Here is an 11,736-nt window from a genome sequence, read left to right as displayed (position 1 = left end):
TCATACAGATTTATTCGCATTGCGCCCAGTCTCGTATACCGCAAAAAAATAAATAAATGAAATAAAATATGAAGGTGAAGGCCCTTTTCCGTTCCGCAAAATTTTCCACAATTCCCCCTAAAACGTAAACAAAGTATCGAGACTTCGTAATGGATTACAAAGTGCAAAGCTATCAGCTAGTCGTCATCGATGGGGAAAAGGAGACTCTTGGCCATCCGAAAAAGCGGCGACCACAGTTTAGTCGTCAACTTGTTGTGTCTAGCGGTGTGGGTTCAGTGAAGTGAATGACGCAACCAAAACAGACTAGTTCAAGGCACAAACATTTATTTCTAACTAACTCATAAGACAGCAGCGATGCTCTGGTTACGCAGTTACATTACATTCTACTCTACTCTCACTCACAGAGGTTCTCGGGTATAAGAGTACTGATAGTCTCGAAATCAGATGCTACACAATATCTAAAATAATTTACATATTTTATTGTTAGAACTATCGGATTGTTTATAATGATAGCACTTTTCACAATGCTTGCACGCCAATGCAGGCCAAAAGTGCAGTATCCTCGTTTTTCTCCCTGCTCATAGTTAATAAATCTCCTCAAAGCAAGATATATTAGACTAAAGTCTGTGATTCAACTGGCAAGGCATTAGGACTTTGTTTTGAATTTTATACATAATTTTGCATTTTCATTTATTATGTATTCATCTTTCATATAACTTGAAAGAAATAGACTTTGCTCCCGACTAAGCGGGAATAGAACTTTGTTGTACCTTACTTCAACCCATATTGTTACTCTCAACGCATTTTATTATTCTATTGTTAGCGCATTTATATACTTTGCAAATAATTTTCAAATCCTCATCGCAAGAATGCAGTCTTTTGATATATAATCTACTTCATCTATGTTTATGCTGTTTCAGCTTGATTTTGCATTTCCCATATAGCAAATAATATTGTTATGTTTGTTTAACTTATATACTAATATAAGTTGCGCAAACGCGCTTTTTCCAGCGATGTCCCAATAACACCGACTAAACTGTAACCATCGTTTAGTGTCGGTATCAATAAACATGGCGATTTCTGCTGAATTAAAATGCATAAGCTGAAGAACTTGTGTTCAAATACTGTGATAAAAAATTAGCTCAAGTTCTATCTGAGTTCAGTGGAGACGTTCTGTGATAAATAACACTGATTGATAAAATAAACTGCTGTAGATATGATGATAACTAAAAAAGTTATCGAACTAAAATTAGCTTCCTATTTTCATTTAAATAAATTTTCTTTGAATTTCCCATTTTTCAGGTAGGAATGCATTTGATTTATTCCTGCTCATAAAATTCTTATATTTATATATAATCTTAAAAAAATTAATCCCAAAAAATACTATCGCTGTTAAATATATTGTTTTCTTGATTTAGCATTTGCTGTGCTCTGTCTTGAAAAGCAATATCTATTTTATTAGGTTAGAGGTTTACGTATAGAGCAGATGCGTTAACTATTTTATTATGCAGAAAGGACTGCGTTATTTATTTTATTATACAGATTTAGTAAAATTAATGTAAATTTTAATATGAAGTCTTTTTATTTATTTAGTGCGCGTGTTTATTACACAAAGGCATTTTTGAGTAATATTAAATCTATTGTCCTGATTGCTGCGCAATTAGATCAGTATTTTTAAGCAGTTTCATTTTGGGCCGAGTTTATTCATCTAATGAAAATTATGGAGCCCTTTCCATAATGCTTTGTCAGTAGAAAAATGTTAAATAAAGGAACTGTAGCCATTCATCCTAATACTTTTATCATAAAATGCATTTTATTATCGGAATGTAGAAGGATATGTAAATCACCTCTTCATTCAGTGAGATCTTTCCATGTTAAGATACAGCTAAGCAACATTATTGTTTAGTGAAAGGTGTTTGGTTAGATGTATACATCCCAACATTGCAAAAATAGTAGAATACTGAACAGTATTAATAAACAGCAGGAAGAACGTAATGAACATTTTCTATCTATTAAATTTTATTAAAAATATAGTGTATAATATTGTGTTTATGAATGGTTGACTTGTGGCACCATCTAGTGAAGAAAGAAAGGGTTAAAAGTTGTGCCTTAGAAAAGCAGAATAGGTACCAAGGCACTCACTTTTACAGCATTACTTTCAGTCTTCAGAACTAACACTAGACTGCTTGCTGTTTGAGCAATCTCTGCTGCTCCTAAGTTTTGCTGCCCGGCACTGGCTTTGATCATCATATAGATGTCTTTGATTTAGTGTATGTTATTCTCTTTTCAGAGCTTAATTGTAATTAAAGTTAAGATGCAAAGGTGCACTTATGATGCAAAGGTGCACATAATGAATTATGGATGGGGTATTTTATGTATAATCATGTTGCATCTGGGATTTAAGTTGTATAAAATTTACTGAAGTGATTATTATGTACCAATAACTAATGATTTAGTATGATATTCAGAGAAACAATTGCCTAGTTTTCAGTATGTTAACCGACATACTAAAAACGAGACAAAATTCATCTTTGGATACTGGGAAAAAACATCATGCATTTTGAGGAAGGCTGGCACGAGATTATTTTGTCATGGAGTAAAAATATTCTGATTAGAAATAATCATAAAACTTATGGAAATAAAATAAATAAGAAAAAAGGAAGCAATAATGATATAATCTTAAGTTAAATAGGATTCAAAGGGAACAAAAATTACAAGACATGACTTTTAAAATCTTCTCTTAACAAAAACAGGATTGGAATTAAAATTATCAGCTAAAATTGACAAGTTTGGTGGAATGTGGAAGTCTACAGTAAAGTTGAATTCATCTTTCAATAAATCTTAGAGATAAGTTTCATAATACTAAAACTGAAAGAATGGTCAAGGAACCTACAGTGATTATTTATAGGAAATTTATTCCTCTTTCTGACATAAGACTTATGTTCTTGCACTCTTTTAACATTCGATTAATGTAATATTAAATCACAGTGACAAAAAATAATATCTTAAGTATTGCAATCTGAAGTAAGATCTTCAGAAACTGAAGAGGTAATTTTATTAATAAGAAGGGAAATAACTTCTAGGTTGAAGTCATGGGGCATTCACACAATGTTTTAATTGATAAAAGGAGAGTATAATTATTAAATTATCATGATCATTTTTAATGGAAGAAAGTTTAAGAAGAACAACTTTTTAAAACTTATCAATAACAGAAAGAGGAATGTGTCTGTTTTGTGTGATATACAACTTATGACCTTGTTTAAAACTGTTCTAGTATTAATTTCTGCCACACAAAAGAAACCTCTTGAGTGTGTAAAGGTAATTAATAAATGTTTTTATGTTGCAACCATTATAAAATGTAATAAAAATATGGTAAATATCTAAATTAGAAAAAAAGAAAAGACATGTTATTGGGGAGGGGAAAGACATCACTGATCCTTCCTGAAATATACTTCTTTCACGAGTGTCAATTAGAGAAGACTAAAGGGTACTCCTTGTATTCTCGCGAAGTTGTTGTTTCATTTATGGTAACCTGAGTAGTTGAATGTTATGGAAACCCTATTATGACATAATCGGTTGCATGATTGCAGTAAATTTTTAATTATAGGATGTTTTGTAAGGGCTTTGTGGTGAGGGTTGGGTAGGAAGTACATTGCTTGTTTTGTTTTTTAGACAGTAGAATGGCTGAATGTAGTAAGATTAATTTGAAGTTTCTGTACGATTTGGAATGAAAGGGAAAAAGAGCATTAATTGACTGTTGTGTAAGTGAAGGTTTACTTAGAAGCCATTTTCTGGACAGTCCAAAATTGCGAATAATAGTTTTGACTCTAATTTTTGTAAATTTATGTGGTGATGCCGATATACAGATTCGAGTTCAGATAATTTTAGGAATTTTTCGGATGCTGTTAAGGAATTTTGTGTGCCACAGACTGAAAACGAAGAAATTTCGAAATAAGGTAATTGTATATTTGCTTTGTGTAGTCCTTAGATGCATAAGAGGTTTTTCCTTTTTTATGTTATTTTATTGTTTAGTTCAAAATATAGTTTATTGAGATAATGTATTTTTTGCTTGCCTTTACTGTAGAGTTAGTTGCTTCTTTGACTTTTTTAAGTGAACATATATCGAGTTGTACATGGACAAAGGGAGTGCGCAATACAGTCAAAAGTCGTTAATTCGGACATCTATAATCCGGACCTCAAAGCTAAAAACTTTCTGTGCATGTGCCGCATTGACACATGCACACAGGCATTTTACGCGTGCGCATAAGACCTTTACGACTGCTCATATGCGTGTGAACAAGCGCAGAATACGTTTTCGCCTGCGCGTTTAATGTATAACGGACGGTATAAGCTAAAATTATCTATTTCAGTTAATGTTGATGATTGCGTTGTTCCTTAATCTTCGAATTGGATCAGGCTTATTATTTTTTGCAGACTGTAAGAGCAATTTTATAAAAGTAAACTTGAACTTTCGATTATGTCAAATAGAATTTCCGATGCTGGATCTCCCAAAGGATCTACAAAATGAAAGTATGTTTCGATGTCCATCAAACAAAAAGTGGAATTGCTGCAAAAAATGGATAAAGACATGAAGAAGGGGACAGAGATGTTAGTGAAAACGAAAAAATTTCAATTGACAAATTAGTCGGTATTCTCGGCACAGCAATTACGGGACTTGAACAGCGGAACTTTGTAACTGAACAAGAAATTATGTCTGTTTATAGAATTAAAGAGAAAGTATTATTGCATAAAACGAAGAAACTTAAAACAACTTACATTGAAAGAAATGTTTAATAAAGTAAACAAATAAATACTAAGCTTTTTTTTTTTTTTTTTTTTTCTAAATTTTGGTACCCTTTAGATGATAATTGTTCTTTATTTCATAAATTACGGTTTCATATTTTTAATTTTAGAATTTCTGCATGCCATCTTACGAGATTTAAACTGATGGTCTATAATCCGGAAAAATCGATTATCCGGAATCGCCGAAGTCCCGACGAGTCCGGATTAACGACTTTTGACTGTACTAAGTTTCTGCAATTCTCTAATTTTTTTTAAGTCAAAATAATTTGACGTGTAAATGGATAAAGTCAAGGGAGGGCGCCAATGTCTAGTTTGTGCAATTCTGTGACCTTTTTTTAAGTGAAAATAGATCAATGTGTACATGGATATCAAGTTTGTGTAATTCTTTGACTTGTTATTTTTCTTTGTGTAGGGGCGATTTTGGCGCTAAAATCGCCTTTACACAAAGCCAAAATAACAAGTCAGAGAATTGCACTAACTCATTATCCATGTACTGCCAAAAATTGCCAATTTTTTCCAAGGGGTACTCGTAAATGTACTTTTACCCAAGTGTCTTTAGTTGCAGCATCCTCAACCCCCTTCATTTAATGCAAAACATTTATCTTTCATGATCATTTAGCTTGAAGGAAACTAGATGTCATGGAATGCTAGATTCACTGAATAAAAGTAAATAAAAGGATATTCTTATGTATTTGATAGAAATTTCCATACTGGACGTGAGAGCTATAGCTGGGTTTTTAAGTGCCTGGGGACAAATGAAGGTGTTTTTACCATCTCCTGTGTGCCAACAATGGAAAACATTTAATTCTAAAATTTCATGGCCTCAATTTAGCATCCTCTTAATGCTTCAGGGAGGGACAGATATTTTCGTTTGCTCCTTCTGAGCTGTGCCACTTAAGAAGTGATCATGATACATTGCATTGTCATAATGTAAGATGAAACCATTTGCCTATTTCTCAGGTCATTGTCTATGTGCATTGTTTCAGAAATGCTGTTATAAGCCCATATTTAGAGTTCAGTGCAATGTTCCTGGGTATAAACTAAGCTTTTATAATTCTCGCAAGATTAAAAAACATAATATAGACACTTTTTTATATCGGATCTTAATTGTCATATTTTTCCCCTCATGAAAAGTGTGTGAATTTGAGTTTTTTTTTTCCCCCCATATTAATACATTGCCAGCAATCCATGATTTATGGCACACTTTAAAATATTTATTCTTTGATTTTTAACTTACCAATTAACTAGTTGTGTTGAATAAACTAATAACTAATTGCATTGAATAAACTGATATTTATCACATAATGTGTTACTAAGATTCAGCGCCGGATCTTTGATTTTTCTGATGTGGGGCAAAAGCTAAAACTGCTGCCCTAACCCATCATCCTTAAGTTTCTCTAACAGATTTTAATTTGTTTAATAAATACAAAAATAGATATGGTTTGAGGTAAAAACCTAAGCTCCATTTTATACTAAATTCTTTACGTGCCTTTTTTTTTTTTTTTTTTTTGTTTTTTTGTTTTTGTTTTTGTTTTTGTTATTAAGGAAAAATACGTACCAAAGTTACATAATTAGTTACATAAAAGCACAAAGCAATCTGATGAACTGTTTGAGAGCAACGAACATGTCAAGCTGTTCAGATCGAAGTTTCAGCAAATTAAAATATATTTAAAAATATCTACGATCATCGGTGAGACAGAAGGATTTATCAAGTCTCGCGATTCTGGCAACCGAAAAATCAAACCGCAGATCAAATTATGACGATTCAATGTACTTATTTGCAGAAAAAAAGGCTTACAAAGTAAAATTTTAATTTTCGTTACTAATTCTGTGATATTTTAATAGCATTAAGGCAGGTAAGAATCAAAATTACTTATGAAATAGGAAGTATGAAAACAAGACAGGAGGCACGAATGCTCTCAGTAATAACCCATATTCTGTATAATCTTTTTCGAATATTTCCTTTCGGCAACAGGCATTTCTTGGCAATTTTCCCATTAGTGGCTGAGCAATAAAAGCTACTGAGCACTAGTAGCTCGGTACTAGGGTCAAGTATATGTGAATGTGCTGTTTGTATTAGCATTTCCGTGATTTTCCCCGTGTGTAACATAGATACGAGCTAGTTTCTCTTTCAAATTTTTTCCACTGGGCATTCCTCCTTTCTCATGCAGTGCCTAATGGCGAAATACATAGTAAATAATAAGACAAATGTCCTCAGCAGTGGCCGAGTGATTAAGAGCGCTGAATACTGGTAGTTCGACCTTTCTTGGGTTCAAACCCAGGCGAACGGACTGGCTTCATGCTTTGTTTTCGTGGATTTCCTCATGTGAATCATGAATACGAGACAGTTTCCTTTAAAAAGTTCCTCTACGAAAGCACCTTCCTCTTGCAGATACGAACCAGTTTCCCTTAAACAATGTTTCCATGGGGCATTCCCCCTTTTCCATGCAATGCCTAATGGCGAAACACCTAGTAAATAATCAAACAAATGTTCTCAGCAGTGGCCGAGTGATTAAGACCGATGAATACTGGTAGTTCGACCTTGCCTGGGTTCAAATCCAGGAGACCGGGCTAACTGCATGGTTTGTTTTCGTGGATTTCCTCATGTGTAACGTGAATATGAGCCAGTTTCCTTTAAAGGACAGGAAAGCAGATAGCTTTCCTGTCTTTGTTATAAACCTAACCTAATTTAATCAGTATGCAATAACATAGAGTAGTGAGAAACTTAGGAGATGCTTGTTTCCCCTAGAGCGGAAGAACGAATGGTGGCGAGGACTGGAGGGTTAGAAGTACTCAGAATGAGATTAGGATTGAATCTGAAAGTAAGCTTAACTGAAAGGCGATTCTTCTAGTTACGTAATTATGTAACTTTGGTACGTATTTTTCCTTTATAACCAAAAAAAAAAAAAAAAAGGCATGCAAAGAATTTAGTATAAAATGGAGCTTAGGTTTTTTACCTCAAACCCTATCTATTTTTGTATTTATTAAACAAATTAACATCTGTTAGAGAAACTTAAAGGATGATGGGTTAGGGCGACAGTTTTAGCTTTTGCAAAAGATTTTTTCTTTGTCTGAATAGACTCAACTGCAAGTTTTTTGGCTACTGTTTTAGACACTTGTATAAAATATTCCACAGGGTTTTTCTCTCATTTTTTATAAATCCTCAGTTTTGGTCAGTTCTTTCATTAACTATACAGAATGCGGAAGAGGAATTCCTTTTGAATATCTATATTTACTCGATTGAATTCTGGAAAAATATTAGCTCAAATTTCCAGGTAGATAGTAAATTCAAAAATTCTCACAGCATGTACGAGATATCCTACCTTGTGCTTTGATTTCGCATTGAGAGAAATAGCTTTAATTTCTTTTAAATCTTTTATATTTCCAGTAAATTTATTAGAAGGACTTTCACAGCCACATATTTTTCCGACCATTTCGTCTAGCTGCTTCTTTAAAATTGTATTTTGTACATTGTTTCATAATACACCATCGAGTAGTTCATCTGACAAAAAAAGGCGAAGTATTTTCTGAGTAATTCCAAACAGATTAACTGCTTCCGTGCACGAAGAAGCAAAATGCACACTGACAAGATACGAGGAGCAAGCCAAACATGGCACAAATTCCTCCAGCTTATTCATTTCTGTAATCCTAGCTTGTGCTGATTTAGAAATGCCATCCTTATTAGGCCCATTGTCGTAAAACTGACATCGACATTGTCCAATATCTAAACTATCAAGTGTCAATTAAGACACTAATTTTCTACAATGCGTTCAGAAATATATTCTCCTGTCTTTCCACCAACTTCTATGAAATCAATTAAATTTTCCTTTATGTCACACAGCATGTGTTTTTACGTATTGAATCACCTGGTTCTTTTTTTTTTTTTTTTTTTTTTTTTTTTTTTCTGTACGAGACACATATGGAGTGCAGTCGAGCATTATTGTGTAGTATTTGGCTTCTTTAATATCGTTTAAAATGCTACTTCAGACTGTTTTGCCTTTAAGTTAATAACTTATTTGAATTATCTTTGATAACTATGATTCCTTTTCCTTTGTTAGGTGCTTTGACTGGTACCTAAGAGTTGAATTATGTTTGGCAAGTGGAGAGATTAAATTCAGAAAAGTTCCTTGGCTAGGTCGAGGACACTTTGTGAGCAGGCTACTTGGGATTTCATGAGAGCCAAGAAAAGAATGACAGTTTGTTGAAAGATACAGTCCTGCATCCATGACTATATAGAATTTCTCTCCATTTTTCTTTCTCTGTATGAATGAGTTGCTCAGTGTCATGATCGATGCCTTGGCATGATTTCATTTGTTGTACTGGAATTCTTCACTTAATCATGCACCTTTGTGGATTCCAAATGCTTCATGCTCAGTTAATCTTGCTAAAACTTTTTTCCAATTAATGACTCCTTTAATATGGTGAAGCGGCAGCACCATGTTTCTGATAAATCTTGCAAGGTGTACAAAAAATTACATTCTTGTCTTTAGAATATGTAAACCAAGATCTTCTAAGCTTTTCATTATTTACTAATGTTCTGTATCACATGTCAAATATCTGCCATCACTTTCAATGGGACTGCGGTTTACGTTTTCTGGATGTTTACTGGCTAATAATACTGATTGACTGCTTCAGAAAGATTGTTGGTGATCGTACATTTTTTTCTATGACCAGCCAACTGCATGGGCCCAAGAAATCAAAAATTTTTAGTTTTTCGTCTTTCTGCTGCCCACCCCCATCTAAATGAGGAGATCTTTATATCATGGTTTCATGTCCTCCAGCTATTCGTTTGATGTCGATGAAGAAGGTTGTTCTTTCAAATGCTGACTTGTAGATTGTTTGGGGATGATATATGGAGTCATGTTTGATCATGCAAATTGCAAGAAATATTAATACTCTCTAGAATCTCAGCATAACCGGAATTGCGGCAGGGTCTTACAGTTTACTTCTTCCGTGGAGTTATTTCTTCATCTTAGCTGAAATTTGTTTTCTCTGTTTGTCCTTATCTTTGGCTCGTTTTCTATATTCTGCTTTTTCCCCCTCGGCACCGCAGATGTTTTCTTTTAATCTAAATGAAATTCACTAGGAATTGCCTTAATAAGAATAACTAAGAATTGACGTAATTACACTAAACAGTCCTAAATAAATGGTCGTGTCTCGCTAAATATAGTGTGGGCTATTAAAAGCAAGCATATCTAAAAAAAAGGAAAAAAGAGTACAGAAGAGACCTGAAAACTAAAATGAAACCATAAAAAAAAATAAATCTAGCTTTAAAATCTACGATCCACTGTTCTGAAACAAATCAAAAACGAGCCTAAGTTGCCGACTGGCTGCAAAACAATCTAAATGCCTTGCTTCATCTTGAAGACATAATGGCAGTGTCTTGTATATACCCGATGAATATTAATTTGAATTATTTCATTTGTCCAGGAATGCCCAAGGTTAATTTTCTGAGGTTATCTTTTAGAAAATAGTTATAATGCTTCTCCATTTCCCAGCAAACATTGCTATGGAAGCCAGGCGATTTCTTCAACAAGCTATCGTTTTATTTCTCATTTGAAAACACCCCGCCCGGGCAGGAAACAATAGAGGGACTTAAGACGTTACTGATAGGGTCAGTCTGATTCTAACATGACGCCTGGAGTCCTTCTATTGGCCTCCTTCTGATCTTATATTTATAGTTGCAATCGGCTGTACTTTGTTTTAATTCATGTTCCTTTAAAAGGGTTCCTAGTATTTAATTATAAATCTTCTTAAAAGAGGTTTTTAAACTTGGCCTTAAAGCTATCAACATTGTACTAAAATTAGAGAGTTGTTTTAGCAAACAACATACCAAATACGATCCAACTTTATACAGTCAAAAGTCGTTAATTCGGACACCCATAATCCAGAATGATCTATAATCCGGACCTCAAAGCTAAAAACTTTCTGCGCATGCGCCCCGTTGACACAAGGCATTTACGCGTGCTCGTAAGACTTTTACGACTGCGCATATGCGTGTGCACAAGCGCAGAATACGTTTTCGCGTGCGCGTTTAATGTATAACGGACAGTATAAGCTAAAATTATCTAATTATCTATTTCAGTTAATGTTGATGATTACGTTGTTCCTTAATCTTCGAATTGGATGCGCTTATTATTTTTTGCAGACTGTAAGAACAATTTTATAAAAGTAAACTTGAACTTTCGATTATGTCAAATAGAATTTCCGATGCTGGAGCTCCTAAAGAATCTACAAAAGGAAAGTATGTTTCGATGTCCGTCAAACAAAAAGTGGAATTGCTGCACAAAATGGATAAAGACATGAAGAAGGTGACAGAGAGGTTAGTGAAAACGAAAAAATTTCGATTGACAAGTTAGTCGGTATTCTCGGCACAGTAATTACGGGACTTGAACAGCGGAACTTTGTGACTGAACAAGAAATTATGTCTGTTTATAGAATTAAAGAGAAAGTATTATCACATAAAACGAAGCAACTTAAACAACTTACATTGAAAGAAATATTTAATAGAGTAAACAAATAAATATTAAGCTTTTTTTTTTTTTTTTTGTAAATTTTGATACTCTTTAGATCATAATTGTTCTTTATTTCATAAATTACGGTTTCATATTTTTAATTTTAGAATTTCTGCATGCCATCTTACGAGATTTAAACTGATGGTCTATAATCCGGAAAAATCGATTATCCGGAATCGCCGAAGTCCCGACGAGTCCGGATTAACGACTTTTGACTGTATTTGAATTTGCCGCCCACAAGAGTAGCCACCCAGGTAGGAATCCCAACTTGCCCCCCGCTAGATCTGAGACTGCTAAGATTTATGCTTTGTGTTACTAAGATTGATAATAGATTTTGATTTAAGATTGATACTATTCGCACTGAATATTCACTTTCCAGTAGAACATGCAATCAAAGTTCAGGGTATTTTTTTTAATC

General features: G+C 33.7%; 1 protein-coding gene across 2 annotated transcripts in view; it reads left to right on the top strand.

Moving 5' to 3' along the window:
- The first annotated feature begins 1,045 nt into the window (after positions 1–1,045).
- The window catches only part of LOC118194623 (oxidoreductase NAD-binding domain-containing protein 1-like), a 59,674-nt gene continuing 48,983 nt past the window's right edge, over positions 1,046–11,736 (top strand). The window contains exon 1 of one of the 2 annotated variants that reach the window (XM_035365803.2): positions 1,046–1,302. In XM_035365803.2, coding sequence (XP_035221694.1) covers positions 1,217–1,302 — 86 coding nt within the window. In that variant the 5' untranslated portion in view covers positions 1,046–1,216. The remainder of the gene's footprint in view (positions 1,303–11,736) is intronic. The other variant, XM_035365802.2, reaches the window with a different exon arrangement.

This window comes from Stegodyphus dumicola, chromosome 2 (genome assembly GCF_044657685.1).
Source record: "Stegodyphus dumicola isolate Sdum_Otavi_A_Nest chromosome 2, ASM4465768v1".
NCBI classification, from domain to species: Eukaryota; Metazoa; Arthropoda; class Arachnida; order Araneae; family Eresidae; genus Stegodyphus; species Stegodyphus dumicola.
Note: the sequence above shows the minus strand (reverse complement) of the source record. Positions and strands in the feature narration are given on the sequence as shown.